The sequence below is a fragment of the Mirounga angustirostris genome, unplaced genomic scaffold (genome assembly GCF_029215605.1).
Source record: "Mirounga angustirostris isolate CCGP_5_RB_7025 unplaced genomic scaffold, mMirAng1.0.hap1 SCAF_6, whole genome shotgun sequence".
NCBI classification, from domain to species: Eukaryota; Metazoa; Chordata; class Mammalia; order Carnivora; family Phocidae; genus Mirounga; species Mirounga angustirostris.
The window spans coordinates 127,496,769-127,513,446 of record NW_026991714.1 but is presented as its reverse complement, the minus strand read 5'-3'; the positions used below and the strand labels follow the sequence as shown (position 1 = coordinate 127,513,446).

Sequence of the window (16,678 nt, the reverse complement as noted above, 5' to 3'; positions counted from 1 at the left end):
CTAGAAAAGGGAATGGGGAAAAAAACAGGATAAAGGAAAGTCAGATTATGCATTCATCCTTATAAAACTACTAATCATCAAACAAGGTTCTGGTAAAGGAAGTAATAAAATCTTTATATTGTACATTTCTCTGAAAATTTATGGTAATCGGAATCAGTTTTCACATTTTGTGGTCTAACAATTAAAAAAAGCACAAAATAAGTCCAAGATGTTTTCCTCACCAACACACACATGTGGAGGATCATATTTAAGAAGATTTTGTAAAATGTTAAGCTGACTAGTAGAGAAGTTTTGGTATTAAATTCATTTATTTTAATACCACATCAGCAAAGATGGCCAGGCTAAAACAAGATCTACTGAGATTAGAAACTGAAATAACAACAAAACATTAAGATTTCTCAAAGAGCAGGCATATCTTATGAGGGGCAATAACAGCAAGAAAGTCAAAATGCAGAAGAGTTGAGATTACTTTTCCTAATTAATCTTCAGTGTTCCTGTTGCTTTGACATAAACTATAAGCAACTTCTAGGTCCAATCTACTGAAATTATGGTTCCTGGACCAGCAGCATTGCCATCAATCTGAGAACCTGTTAGAAATGCAGCATCTCTCAGGTCTCACTCCAGACCTACTGAATCAAAATCTGCATTTCAATAAATTGATGCCTATATGCACATTAAAATTTGAGAAGCATAATTTTAGACAATAACATATCCGTTAGTTTGTAAAAGGCAAATTTATAGTATGGCAAATGTAATACCAGGTGCTTAAACAATGCCCCTCTTAAGCAAAGTCCCCTTAGATATGATACCAAAAGCCTAACAAAGGGAAATAAAACTGGACTTCATCACAGTTAAAAACTTTTGTTCTACAAATGATCCCATTAAGGCAATGAAAAGACAACACACAGAATTAGAGAGTAATATATTTGCAAATCATATACCTAACAAGGGACTCGTATTTGGAACAAATGGAGAATTTCTACAATTCAGTAATAAAAAGATAAAAAACCCAATTAAAAAATGGGCAAAGGATTTTAATAGACATTTCTCCAAAGAAGCTACATGAATGGACAGTAAGCATATGAAAAGATGCACATCATCATTAGTCATTAGGGAAATATGAATTAAAACCACAATAAGATTCTACTACCAACCCCCTACTATAGCTATAATAAAAAACACAGATAATAACAAGTGTTAGCAAGAATGTGGAGAATTTAGAAACCTTATACATTCTGGTGGGAATGTAAAACAGTGCAGCCACTATGGAAAACAGTATGGCAATTCCTCAAAACATTTATCATAGAATTACCACACGACCAGCAATTCCACTCCCAGGTATACACCCAAAATATTTTAATTTGAGAACATATGTTCACACTAAAACCTGTGTAGTGTTGTTCATGGAAGCGTTATTGACAACAGCCAGGAAGTAGAAGCATACCCAAATGTCCCATCTAATTAAGTGGATAAATAAGATATATTCACACAATGGAATATTATTTGGCAATAGAAATGACATACATGCTACAACATGGATTCACCTAACATTATGTGAAAGAAGCCAGTCATAAAAGACCACATAGTATATCATTTCACTTATATGAAATGTGAAAAATAGGCAAATCTATACAGGCAGAAAGAATAGTGGTTACCTAAAGGCTTGGGGGGAGTTGGGATAGAAATGCACGTGGTTGGGGAATGGGTGGTGGCTGCTAATGGGTTCTGGGATTTCTTTCTGGAGTGACAAAAATGTTTTAAAGTACATTAAAATATTTGGTGGTGATGGTTACACAACTCTGTGCATATACTAAAAACCACTTTAAATGAGTGAAATATGATACGTGAATTTTATCTCACTAAAGCTGTTGAGAAACATGCTCCCCATGAAAATATCAACCTCCATTTGATGTAATGTGGTATTTTAAAATGGGCTCAACCATCTCTGGAAATAAATTAATAAATATAAAGCAAACAAAAACTAAAAAGCATACACAAATTATTATACTGGAGTTTTCAGTTTATCTTAAGATACCTAGAAGCAACTGCTCTGTCATTTTTTTTTAAAACAGTATAAAGAAGTACCATTTAGCAAAACTACTAAGAATAAATAAAACTGTTTAATAAAATGACACCTGAGTAGGCCGACAGTTCTGGATTATTTCCTGCCATTTTCCATGTATCCTGGCAACCAGGTCTTTTACCTTAAAAATATCAAAAAGGGGAAAAGGGATCAGATCAAAACATCCTTAACTAAAATCAATTTAATGCTTGATATGAAAGATATGATAGTTGTGACAGGCCCATACCCAACAATTCAATTTAATTTTGTCAAGAAAGAGAAAATAAACTACTCATCTTCTGGAGGGGCTTTCAAATCATAGTGATTAATGTAAGACTTTTCTCAATCACCATAATCTAAATTACTGAATGCTTAGGACTCTATTTTCCCATCAGTTACTAAAGATCATCCAGAAAAAACATATTCCTTCCCTGCCAGCAAGACACTTATATTTTCAACTTGCTGGCTTTTGAACACCCACATAGAGAAGCTGAATTGTGGGCTTTGTTATAGGGCCCAAGGCTTTGGCTGTCCTTGTCTTTCCAACTTCTATTTGAAAGACTCAAGGCCACAAAAATGGCTGTCATTTGTTCCTTCCCACATTATCAGAAGATCAAAGATTCACTGTACTGTCTCTCTAGGTTTCTGCAAAGTACTATGAATCCTCTTTAAATCCAAAGTATATTCCACGTTTGTAGGTTTAGTGAGTCTCTGCCTGAAACTCAAGCTTCCCTACAACTCTAGAGATTCTCAATTAGTTCTTAAACATAACTGCTTCAGAAAAATGTTTTAAACAAGTCAAGAATTTTATAGCTGCTTTAAGTTTATAAAGTAAATTAAAAGGTACTTTTTTCTCCATTTAGAGTTCAGCAGATTCGGTTTCTCCAAAATAATCACCACCTTTTCTATTACAGGTTGTGAAGAGGCAACTCCTCAGCAGACCATCCCCCGACACAATTTCCATAGACCCCTGTGTCTCTCTCCACTCTAAGAGAAGCAAGCCCTGGCACCAATCTATGCAGGCCCTTGGCTTTAAGAAACAAAAACCTTGGGTGGTCCCCTTTTAGCACATCTGTCAGCAGTAGCCACTACCACTAAGTTCTACGGGCCAGTAACCCTAGTCAATGTTCAAAAGAATGTGCTTCTTTGAAACTATGGTTTCCCCTCTAAGTCAAAGAGCTATCCCCTACATATTTCTGAAAATCTGCAATCTGATACAACTTCATTAGTTGCTCATCTCTGTATTTAACTTAAATCTACTAAAATAAATACACATACTGAATCCAAATGGGCATTGTTGAAATGACTAACCTTTACAGCTAATTAATGTAAGATATAAAGTTACAAAGCTGAAACTTCACATTTACTGATTTATCCAAACACAATGGCAAAAAAGAATCAGCTTTACATTACAAATGCTAAAAGATGATTTGGAATTAAAAAATCCTTAAAAGTTTTTTAAAAAAGTGTTTAATGTTTTAGGAAAAACTTATTTTATTAATACTCAAGTTGCTTTCCTAACTCCATACTCATAGCCAGCTTTTCTACTGTCTACTGTCTTGGAATATACTAAACTTTTAAGAAAAAAAGCTTATAGCAAGCTTACTGCTGAATCATTTCCATCCTAGAGCTCAGACTGGGTGATATACAACTCAGAAACCTGAAGAATCCTTCTTTAACACATTCTTTAATGGGACATTCAAAGAAAAACAGCTAACCTATTTCTTCTCTATGAACAAAACAAGTTTTCAACTATCACAAAATTGCTTTTAATCCCCGAAACTAACTTAGGCATAAAAGTCTTAATTTGTAATCAAAAGAAACTAATTTTCTCTCTCTTTTTTTTTAAGATTTTATTTATTTGTCAGAGAGAGAACATAAGCAGGGGGAGCGGCAGGCTCCCCGTTGAGCAAGGAGCCCAATGCGGGATTTGATCATGGGACCCTGGGATCATGACCTGAACCAAAGGCAGATGCTTAACCAACTAAGCTACCCAGGTGTCCAAGTTTTATTAGTACTGGAAGAACTTTCTCTTCAGGTGTCAGGAGTCTTAGAATAGAGAGTATAGTAAAATGGAAAATATATTTGTCTTGAGATTTTTCCCTTTCACTTTTTTAAAAAAAGTAATCTCTTTGCCCAATGTGGGGCTCAAACTCACAACCCCAAGATGAAGAGTTATATGCTCTACTGACTGAGCCAGCTAGGTGCCTCTCCTTTCACTTTTAATTTAGCTAGAAGTATTTAGTAGAAACTGATTTCTGTTATTAAAGGAGAAAGTCATATTTCTCATCTTCTATGTTTTTTTTTTTTTAAGATTTTATTTATTTGAGAGAGTGAGAGCCAGAGAGCACAAGAAGGTTGAGAGAGCACGAGCAGGGTGAAGGGCAGAGGGAGAGGAGCCCCCTCTTCTCTCCCCACCCACCACGTGGGGCTCAATCCCAGGACTCCAGCATCATGACCTGACCTGAAGGCAGACACTTAACTGACTGAGACACCCAGGCACCCACCCTCCCTTTTTAAAGAGAGGCTTATTCGCTTCTCTTCCTCAAATATTAATGTAATCAAAGCTAGACAACAACAAAAAACCCTAACAATTCTTATGAAAAACAAACACTTACCTTAGTTCTATAAAACAGTCTTGCATCTTCCCTAATATCACACTTAACATGCTTTTCCAAAGCCCCACAGAGGTGCACGAAGTGTTTCTGTGCGAAACAAACATGAGGGATGAAAACAACTCTGAAGCGTTGCAAATTAACAAAGAGGAGATGATGCTTAGAACTAACAATCATTTAAAAAATCTTTCTCCAGTTACTGATTTCTGATGTTAACCATAATATAATACCAGTCATATCACTGAAAACAGTAACTGCCACAACAATAAGACTGTTAAGGTTTACTGCTAACATAAAAATATACACAAAAATGAAAGTCGTTTTGCTGTATTAATTTGAGAAAATATATGCATCCCTATGTTTACTGCAGCATTATTTACAAGCCAAGAATGGAAGCAACCCAAGTGTCCAGTGACAGATGAATGGATTAAGAGGATGTGGTATATATATGTGTGTGTGTGTGTGTGTGTGTATATATATATATATAATGTGGTACACACACACACACACACAACTAGAATACCACCCAGGCATAAAAAGAATGAGATCTTGCCATGTGAGAAAATGGATGAACCTACAGAGTATGATGCTAAGTGAAATAAGTCAGACAGAAGACAAATACTACATGATTTCACTTATATGTGAAACCTAAAAAACAAATAAATAAACAAACAAAAAGCAGAAACAGACCTATAAATACAGAGAACAAACTGATGGTTGCCAGAGGGTAGGGGGTGGTGAAGGGATGGGCAAAATGGCTAAAGGGCAGTAGGAGATACAAATTTCCAGATATGGAATAAGTCATGGGTATAAAGGGTACAGTATATGGAATATAGTCAGTGGTGTTGTAATAGCATTGTATGGTGATAGATGATAGCTACACTTGTGGTGAGCATAGCATAATATATAAACCTGTTGAATTACTATGTTGTACACCTGACATTAATGTAACATTGTGTGTCTATCTAAAAAAACACACCAAAAACCCCAAAAAGCAAAACAAACAACAGAACCAAGAAAACCCCACAAGAACCCCCAGTGTTGCGTCCTTTTCACGATGACTAAGGAGATAATACTAAGTTTTTTTTTTTTTTAAAGATTTTATTTATTTATTTGAGAGCGAGAGAATGAGAGACAGAGAGCATGAGAGGGAGGAGGGTCAGAGGGAGAAGCAGACTCCCCGCCGAGCCGGGAGCCCGATACGGGACTCGATCCCGGGACTCCAGGATCATGACCTGAGCCGAAGGCAGTCGCTTAACCAACTGAGCCACCCAGGCGCCCCGATAATACTAAGTTTTAAAACAGGTTGGAATACTTACAGTATGAAACATGATGACTTAAACAAGAACTTTCCCCAGAAGTATGGATTATGATAGTATGGGAAGGACAGAATACTTCAAAATGAATATTTAACATGGGGAGATAATTAAGAAATGCATATGTAAAGTAGCCTGACTTACTATCAATTTAATTTTGAAGGCAAATATTAGTTCTAAAGGAAAAAAAGTGAGTGGGAGAAAAGACGGGAAAAAACCAGCTAATAGCTGGCCCATTTGGTGACCTTGGTATCTTATTAATGTATTACATTGTTGTCAAGTTATGATGGTTAAATTACACTCCAGTAAACAGAACTAACATGTGCAGACAAATAATTCTTGCTAATGATATGGTTGCAAAGTTACTATTACTTTCCTCTTTCCAGTGTACACTGGGATTTCTATAGCAAACCCAAAGTTAACTTTTATGAAGTTTTCTTCTATATAAAGAACATTCATTCATTCCATCAATAGTGACACTTATTAAAAACAAAAAACACTAAAAACTACCTACCCTTTGTCCAGAAGAAAAAGAATGAGAACAACTAACTTCACCAACTAAATGAAGAAGAATGTAGGTCAGGTAATATGCCTGTTAAAGAAATAAATAACACAAACACCCATGAATTAGCTAGCATAGATATCATTCCAGTTTACACATTAGGAGAGTTGCCCAGGAAGGACTAAAGAATTTGCTAATAAAGTTAACTGAGCTGGTAAGTAGGAATATCCAAGCATTTAATCTAGGCTTCCTGACTTCTAACTCAAGTGCATTCCTTTTACTATCTCACAAGTGCCCTAGTAAAGGAGTACAAAAAATACTCCCAGTATTAAATTACCAACAACCATCCTTTTACCTCGGTTCTCAACTCTCAAGGTTACTTAAGAATTTCACGACAGCAATAAGTAAAAAATATCATTCACTTTATAATTGTGTTTGCTATAATGTATCTAAGTCTCCAAATCCAGAAATGCCTATGCTATCAGCCTGTTGTTAGGAAACTGGCATCAGTTATACTCATAATGTACTCTTCTGAGATGATCTAGCCCCGGATACCTGCTTTTCGAGTTCCAAATGAAGACTATCATCAATAGTGCCATTTGGCTGTTCAGCCCTTTTCTTCAAGACCATTTTCTTCAACAAATCAGAAGGCTTCATTTGCACAAGATAGCGATGTAGGACTGATATCTATCAACAGAGAGGAGAAACAATATTAAGCAATACAGTTGCTCCTTCTTAGTCTACTTTTTTTCAGTGGTCCTCTGTTCATTTTGCCTTCTCTAATTTTGCCCCTTTAGCTTTCTTTATAGTCCAGTGATATCCAATTCTCCTTTATTTAAAAGTCCTCATTTGCTTAAAAGGGGCTTTAAATTAAAAGGTTCAATACTTGTAATTGAGGATAAAAGCTTGAGGAGGAGACCAAATGGCATTACAACAGAGGCCAAACAGAACGCTTTCTCTGTGAAATTATTTGAAAGTCAGCAAAGCTGAATCTCCCTATGAGTAGAAGTCACTGAATTCTAAAAAGAATTCTCTTTTGATGAAAGTAAGTTATCACTGAAAAGACTGACAGTCCCCATATCTGGAATCAAATCTACCTGAGCTCTACTAATGAAGAAACCAGCTGTCCCTTTCAATCTCTCTGTCCCACAGCACCCTGTGCATACCTCTATCATTGTTCTTACTACATTGTACAACAAGGGTTTATTTTGTTTCAACCTAGATTATGTTTTCAAGAGCAGAGTCTCTAATTCATTTTTTTATCCCTAGGACCTAGTAGAGAATAGATCATCTTGTATTGAATTGCAGTTCACAGAAGAACATATCTAGACCAGGTTAGATGTTGAGTTTTAAAATTCCAACTATGTGTATGTAGCCCATGTAGCTCCCTTAGTGTTATTAATGTTTGTAAAAGGCTTTCAGTACCTTTCAGTGGAGCTTCCGTTGGACATATTTAAACCCACTCATCTATACATGATATATTTACTACTGAATGTGATAAAATTGCTAACCTTGATAAATAATCATATAGTCATATTTATATAGCACATTTTGATTTTCCCAGTATTTATACATTAATTCATCTAATTGTCCACAACCAACCTATATGTTACTGAATATGATATCATGTCAGTGTAATGGATCTCATTAGTTAAGTACCATTCTAAAGATTATATGAATAGTATTATGCTTGAGAGTTGAGATCTAACCCCAGAACTTCTGACTTAAGAACCATCAATTTTCCTTACACCTCACTACCTTTCCCATTTATGAAAAGAAAACAAAAATATTATTTATACCTGTAGATTATTGGCATTAGGGATATCTTCACGTTTCTCATCCAAAAGCTTTGAAATAATCACTAGGCTGAGGCACTGTCTTAGTTGCCTGGAATTAGAATTTAAAAGTATTTAGAATGCATTTTAATCAATACTGTTTGAGAAGCAAATGAATGAGCCCAAAGTTCTTCTAATTGGAAACATTGGAAACATGGCTAGTATTTCAAGAGAAGACAGTATAAGAACATATAAACTTTAATAGAACAGTAAAATTTTCATGTAAAGTATTTGTGTATAAAGTTAGAATTGCCTGCAAATCATTAAGAGTCTTTATCTTTGGCCCTGCTGATATACTGATAGAAAATCTATTTTATTGCTCACATTTATATTTACTAAAGTAAAATAAAGAAAAAAGCGAATTCATTCATTTTCATGATATGTGTCATCTGTATTAAGTTATAAGATAGGCTAAAATTAAAAATCAAGAATATCACAAAATGATCTGAGTTAAGTATTAGAATCAGGCTCTCAATGCTTTTTCCCACAGCTGACTATGAAATAAAAGACTGATCTAACATTTAAGGAACGATGAAAGGAAATAATGGACCCAAAAGTATTTCATTAATGTAAATATAAATTTTTCTTAATGTTTAATTCTCAATTTTCAATACCTTCCACGTGATGTCCAGTTAGGAACCAGCTGTACCAACCACAGAAGGTTGTGTGGATGATCAGACAGTTCATTTATGGCCAGACAGAGTTCAGGCACCTGAAAACAAAGAATGAGCAAGATTTTTCAAATAGGTCAGTGAAACCAAATCATCCACATCTTCTTCATCCACACCTTCTTGCCTTATGTGAGCATTATGACAAAAAGAGCACTCATTTTTAGAAACAGCATGGAGCCTAGAACCTGCTAAAACATACACAGTACACAGATTCAGTTTTATCTTAAACTTTGGAACACACTGAACAGATATGTTTATCAGAATTTCACTTGGCTTTCATGTTTTTTTCTATGTCATACCTATACCTATATTCTAAACAGTCCTCCCTAGAAGAATACAAATCTAAATCTAAAGAGATCTAATTTAATTTATTTGAGAGAGAGAGTGTGTGTGTGCGTGCGTGCGCGCAAGCAGGGGGAAGGACAGAGGGAGAGAGAATCCTCAAGCAGACTCCCTGCTGAGTGTGGAGCCCAACTGGAGGCTCCATCCCAGGACCCTGAGATTATGGCCTGAGCCGAAATCAAGAGTCAGACGCTTAACTGACTGAGCCACCCAGGTACCCCTAAATAGAGCTAAATACAAATACCAGCTTCTAAAGGTGTATAATGAGAGCTGCAGAAGATCATATATGTTCCTGACCTGGGATTTCTTGCATTTTGGGGATCCTCAACTATTTCAGTATTTAAGGTCTAACAAAATTGCTTCAAAATAATCTCTGAGTAGGGGAAGAAAGTATGGGATGAGGGTAACAGATGAGACAAGGTTGATTATGTCTTGTTAATTGCTGAAGCTGGGTGATAAGTACTTACGGGTTCATCATACTTGTCTTTCTACTTTTGCACGTGTTTGAAATTTTCCATCAAAAAAGGTTAAAAAATGTAATTCTTCTAACAAAAATTATACATGTTTACCCTTAATATGGCTATAAACGTTCAACTCCAATTTTTGTTGTATGTGTGACTTTGCTTCATCATTTCATGTAGGTCTCGCCTCAAAGGTCACTTCACAAGGGCATTCCCTGACTGCTTTATCTGAAACAGCAGAAGATTCCTGCCTTGCTATTCTTTATACCCATGTCCTGCTTTATTTTAATTTGTAGCCCTTATTACAACTTGACATAGTATAATATACATTTATTATTTAACCCTCTAACTAGCATAAAACTGCTATAAAGGCAATGGATTTATCTTTTCCAGTGCTATATCTCCAGCACTTACATTAATGCTTGACCCCCAATAAATCCCCCAATTAACACTTTTTTTTTTTTTGGAATGAATAGCTGCAGTTTTAGAGAAGATTCAGTTATCATAAATTTAATACAGTTCCAACAAAGACAGTAGCTTCCTGTTTATTTTTCATCTGCCAGAGATCTTAACTGAGCTTAGAAACTATTAATTCCATATGCACTATGAAAGTCAATTTGTGATGGTATACAAAAAACCAACACTAAAACCAATACAAAAGCTTTAAGTATGGTTACCTTTGTGTTCCAATCTCTAATGTTTTTCATCAGATTTATCAGGAGGCTTTGAAAGTCCACTAGAGGAATCTGTTTCAGCTGTTTCTCCAAACTCATTTTAAACAACATTAAAATCAGCAACATTATTTCACGATCCTGGTAACCTTCTGGATGTATAGATGTACACAAGCCTAGAAACTGTGACAGAAGTACAGAGACAAAACAACTTAAGGAGATATATTTTACTTGGAGAGTTTAAATTATAAAAACTTTCTGACAAAAAAATGCAAAAGAGAACTTATAGAAAACGAAACATCAGATGTCTAGAAAAAAGGCAAGAAATACTCATGTTAATAGAAATGTAATAGCTGAATTAGGTGACAAGATAAGTATTTTCTTCTCCAATTTTCATTTTTGAGATTTTTTTAATGGTTCAGTATCACTGACTTGATTCAGCCACTAAAAAGTTTTAACACTGTTATTAATTCTTAATCACTAAGTTATAAGTAATAACTTTTTTCTCTTCATACATCCTAATTCTAAAAAAATTATTGGTTCTAAAAATACTGGTTTCTAAAAGCTTCTTGGTAAAGGTATCCTAGAACTATATTAATTCTATAAATCTAAAGTTCCCTTTTACTCCTAATATTAAAACAAAAAATAAAAACAGCAAAAACAATGTTTAATACAAAGAATACTGCTAACAAATTTCAAAGATTGGAAATCACCTGGTAAAACACTAGTGATTTTGTTTTAAAACCACTAACCACAAAACTAAATGGTTCCAGTACTGTGCTAAAGACATAAAAGAGTTTTTCCCTACCTTAACCACATTTAAAATGTTGGTTTCAGGAAGAGTTGAAAAAATTGGCTTACAAGATGAATCTTCACTTCCTTCCCCCCCCAATGTCATCTGTGTTTCAGAACTATTGAAAAGTGAATAAAGCAATGTGAAATTAGGCACAAAATAATTATTTTAAGATCGAACAACAAAAAAGTTTTGTTGAGGCATAATTTACATATAATAAAAGGAATATACCCATTTTATGTTTTGATAAATATATATAGTAGTATAGCCACCAACAGAATAAAGAAGTAGTAGAACATTTCCATTACCCACAAAAGTCCCTTCATGCCAGATCCAAGTCACTTTGCTATCTCGCACTCCAGGTAAACACTAATCTGATACCTATTTCTATGCATTAGTTTTCCGTTGAACAGCTACTTTTTATAAGGCACTATCCTCATTGTTCTTGGTGTCAGAGAACTATGTAGAAGGTGGCTCTGACTACAAAAGAACTCATAATAAAGGTCTCATGAATAGACAGCAATATAAAGAAACAATTCTAAGCACCGCAGTTTTGGTTGAGGTAATCAGTGAAGGTTCGTGGAGGAGGAGACACATCAATTTGGCCTTCAAAAGGTACTTTCTTATTTAATTTTTTGAATAATAATACCTTCATATGGTTAAAAAACTCAAAAGGTATCAAGGAACAGTACTGCTGTGAAGAACTGTCCTCAGTCTAGGCCTTTTGCCATCCATTTCCCCTCCAGTCACTACTAGTTTTAATCCTTCCTTCCACAAGCATTTTATGTATATACAAATAAATATGTATTCATTTATTTGCCCCCCCTTAATGTAAATGGCAGCACACTATATACTCTGTTGTGTACCTCTCTTTTTTTCACTTAATATATCTTATACTTCCATAACTATATATGAAAAGCTTTCTTAGCTTTTCAAGTCCCTGCTTAGTAGTCCGGTGCCTTCCTAGCTGTAAACCTCAGGCAAACTACTTAACCTTTCTGTGCCTGACTCACCTGTAAAATGGAATGAGAATACTATCTAACAGTTGTAGTGACCATTAAATGAAGTGCTACATTTTAAGCCCTTAGAACTGTGCCTGGCATATAGTAAGCAATATGTAACTATTAGTAGTTGTGATGATGATGATTAACGTACCATGATTTAGTAATCTGTTCCATACAGATAAGACTGTCTTGCTCTTATTTTTTTTTTTTAAAGATTTTATTTATTAGAGAGAGCAAGAGTGAGAGAGAGCACAAGTGGGGGTGTGGGTTTGAGGGAAAAGCAGATTCCCTGCTGAGCAGGGAGCCCCATGTGGGGTTCGATCCCAGGATCCCAAGATCATGACCTGAAGGCGGATGCTTAACAGACTGAGCCACCCAGACCCCCTGAATGTCTTGCTCTTAGAAACAGCGCTTCAACGAGAGAGACAGGTAATATTTTAGTGAGCTGACACTGAGGATGGAGGTGAGGGATCACTATGAGGAAGAGCCAATGCAATGATGACTAATATGGAGGAAGAGCAAGCAGATCAATTTGGTTAAAACAAAAGGGACAGCAAAACAGAAAATAGGTCAAATTGTAGAGTCTTCAATACAAGGTGTAAAAAGGCTTGAGAACAGAGGAGAAAGAAGTTCAAGGCTATGTTTCATAAAAGGAATCCTCCAACAGTGAAAGGAATAAGTATCTTGGAGGTAGAAAGCCCCTGGGGAAAAGGAGATTTTTTTTTTTTTTTTTGCCAGGGTAGGCATGAAAAGAGGATCTGAATTAGACTAACACAGGTAACAAAAAAGGAAAGAACAGCTGTGACATGAGCAGAGGAACTAGAACACAGGGATGTGAGAATTGAAGGAATGCAGAAGAGAAAGAGGTTAGTTGTGACTCAGATTCTAAGTCTGTACATCTAACAATAATGGTCAAGAAAAGAACTGTTCGACTATCCTTTAGTATCTTACTCTCCCTATCTGAATATTTAAGAGCCTTCAAACATTTCACACACACCAACAAAAGTGGTTAAGTTGCATGTGAGTCTTAGTGAGAAGAATGAGTTGTGGTCATATCTCAACAGGATTCAGTCTGTACTCATGTTGCTTAAACAGGCATTTCATCATGGTTCACTCATTCCTTCACGAGCTCCTCCTTGCTTTCCTGTGCTCACCAATGCCTACCACTGCAGAACAACAGTGACTACAGCCATCACCTCCCTGCTGTAGTCACCAAACCTAACTGATGCCAACTCTTTAACTGGTAAGTTACCAATAAAAAAACCCATTTTGCTGAGTATTATCTGCATGTATTATGCCTTAATGCATTCATTATATATCTTTATTTCACTATTTCCACTACAGTACCTGCTTGCAACAGTGAAGAAAAATTCAAATCTGTTGCATACAACATACATGACCACATGTTACTGAATTCATGAAGTGTTAAATAATAAAATAACTGGTACTTTAACTTTTTAAATATAGGTGGTTTGAGTATTTTAACAATGTTTGGGGGAAATGGTTGGGTTTTTTGGATGGGCTGGGAAAGCATTATTTTCCCTATTTAAAGTGATAGAACATAGTCTTTATCTGAAAATTTGCTATCCAACATATTTTTAGATACAGATTATATCTGAGCAACAAGGGATCCTGTATGGAGTGGAAAGAGAACTAGAGAGGTAAGAGTTTGGCTTTGGATATAGCAATAACAAGAATTTACCTTTTTTCTCAGAAGTGAAGATGAGTATATTCTCATATTTAAGAACCAGTTTTATTTCTGTGATCAGTTTATTCCTTTGTCCATTTTTCTAATAGGTTATTATCTTTTTATTAATTTGAAACTAAATCTTTACCTGTAACCACAGCTGTTTCATTCATACATATATGCATGAATATGAAAAATTCATATAAATATATATCTCCCTCCCACTCCCTTTTGAAGCTTTTCTTTTGACTTTGTGTATAGTGATTACTGTCATGGCAAAGTGTTTTTAATGTGGTCAAATAAGTTAATTTTCCTTTATACAGCTTTTGAGTGTTAGTTCATACACAAAATCATTTTCCCCTTTTCTAGGATTATAAAAACCTGCTGGTTTCTTCTGTTACTTTTTTTTTAAAGATTTTATTTATTTATTTGACAGAGACAGAGATAGCGAGAGCAGGAACATAAGCCCCGGGAGTGGGAGAGGGAGAGCAGGCTTCCCGCCAAGGAGGGAACCTGATGTGGGACTCGATCCCAGGACCCTGGGATCATGACCTGAGCCGAAGGCAGACGCTTAACGACTGAGCCACCCAGGTGCCCTCTTCTGTTACTTTTATGGTTTTATTGTATACATTTAAATCTTTGATCTATCAGTTTGAGGTATGGATGCAAAATTTTTTTGCAGATGGCTATCCAGTTTTCCAGATAGTGGATAATACCAGATACTTAATAGCCTACTCTTTCATTTATGGAAATAGCTTTTTAGCATTTACTAAGTATCTATATGTATTTGGTTCTATTTTGGACTTCTTTTGTTCCATTGACAGAACTTTGCATGTTGTACTTGTCCCATACTATTATCTGCTAAGGCCAGTCCTGCCTCCTAACTCTTCTTTCTCAAAGCTTTTCTAGATATTATTTTTTTCCATATAACTTTACAGAATCACTTGTATAGTATCAACTCTCTCCTTCCCCACAAAATATCCCATTGGCATTTCTTATTCAAATGTCATTATGTTTATGGTTTAACTTCAGGAGCTCTAATCTATTTATATTATAATGTTGAATTTTCCTATCTGAAAGCATGGTATGCTCGTCCATTTATTTACGTCTTCTATTTTGTTTCTATACACACACTCACACACACTCTCTCTCTCTTCAAGTTTATTCCTAGGTATTTCATATATTTTTCTTGCTGTTGTAAATGAAGTCTTTTCTTCCAGTTTATCTTTTTTTTTCTAAGATTTTATTTAAAAAAAAATTTTTTTTTTAAAGATTTTATTTATTTATTTGACAGAGAGAGACAGCTGGATAGGGAACACAAGCAGGGGGAGAGGGAGAAGCAGGCTTCCCGCTGAGCAGGGAACCCGATGTGGGGCTCGATTCCAGGACCCTGGGATCATGACCTGAGCCGAAGGCAGATGCCTAACAACTGAGCCACCCAGGCGCCCCTTATTTTTAAAAATTTTTAATGTAATCTCTGCCCCTAAGGTGGGGCTCGAGTTCATGACTCTGAGATCAAGAATCACATGCTCTACCAACTGAGCCAGCCAGGCACCCCGCAGCTTATCTTTTAAACTAGCTACAGCTCATATATCTAAAGGTTACTAATTTCTCTTTTTAAACTTTGTACCCTGGAATCCATACCAACTTCTCTCTTTTTTAAAGATTTATTTGATTTATTTTAGAGAGAGGGAGAGAGAGAGACAGCAAGCGAGCAGGTGAGTGGGAGGAGGGGCAGAGGGAGGAGGATAGAGAGAGAAAATCTTAAGCAGACTCCCTGCTGAGTGCAGAGCCTGACGTGGAGCTTGATCCCAGCACCCTGAGATCATGGCCTGAGGCAAAACCAAGTGTTGGCCACCCAACCAACTGAGCCACCCAGGTGCCCCACCCCTCCTTTTAAGTAGGCTCCATGCCTAATGTGGGGCTTGAACTCACAACCCTGAGATCAAGAGTCACATGCTCTACTGAATGAGACAGCCAGGTGCCCCATACCAGTTTCTCTTACTTGTTTCTTTTATTTGTTATAGCTTTTCAGCCGACTTAGGCTTCTTTGCATACATTAACACACTTCTTCTGCAAATAATGAAACTTTTGCCAACTCATTTCCAGTTTTTATATCTCTTATTTTTTTCTCTTACCTAATTGCTTTGGCCAGTATTGCCAACAGAATAATGTCAAATAATGTCAAATACTTATCTAATTGCTTTGGCCAGTATCACCAACAAATAATGTCAAATAACAGAATAATGTCAAATAACAAATAATGTCAAATAACGTCAGTTTCATTAAAAAAAAATTTAAAAATTTTAAATGTTTCTATATCCTCCCTTTTTTTTTTAAAGACTTTATTTATTTATTTGACAGAGACTGAGACACGGCTAGAGAGGGAACACAAGCAGGGGGAGTGGGAGAGGGAGAAGCAGGCCCCTCTTGGAGCAGGGAGCCCGATGTGGGGCTCGATCCCAGGACTCTGGGATCATGACCCGAGCCAAAGGCAGATGCCCAATGACTAACCACCCAGGTGCCCCTATATCCTCCCTGTTCAACTTGATGATGACTTTCAGATTAAGACAGATGTTAGGAATGTATCTAATTCAAGATCCATTTCAACTTTGAGAGATTTAAAAAAACCAAGAATGGGTACTCAAATTATCAAATGAGTATTAACTCTTATCCTATTACAAATTATTTAAAAGAATGTTTTTGGGAGTTAATTATG

The 16,678-nt window shown here is 35.8% G+C and overlaps 1 protein-coding gene across 2 annotated transcripts in view; it reads right to left on the bottom strand.

Moving 5' to 3' along the window:
* SLF2 (SMC5-SMC6 complex localization factor 2) overlaps nucleotides 1–16,678 on the bottom strand; it is a 44,421-nt gene that overhangs the window by 3,351 nt on the left and 24,392 nt on the right. For both annotated transcript variants that reach the window (XM_045878630.2, XM_045878631.2), the window contains exons 12-19: nucleotides 11,284–11,386; nucleotides 10,482–10,658; nucleotides 8,945–9,042; nucleotides 8,295–8,382; nucleotides 7,051–7,182; nucleotides 6,508–6,585; nucleotides 4,681–4,767; nucleotides 2,136–2,204 (exon numbers count right to left, since the gene is read on the bottom strand). In XM_045878630.2, coding sequence (XP_045734586.1) covers nucleotides 2,136–2,204; nucleotides 4,681–4,767; nucleotides 6,508–6,585; nucleotides 7,051–7,182; nucleotides 8,295–8,382; nucleotides 8,945–9,042; nucleotides 10,482–10,658; nucleotides 11,284–11,386 — 832 coding nt within the window. The remainder of the gene's footprint in view (nucleotides 1–2,135; nucleotides 2,205–4,680; nucleotides 4,768–6,507; nucleotides 6,586–7,050; nucleotides 7,183–8,294; nucleotides 8,383–8,944; nucleotides 9,043–10,481; nucleotides 10,659–11,283; nucleotides 11,387–16,678) is intronic.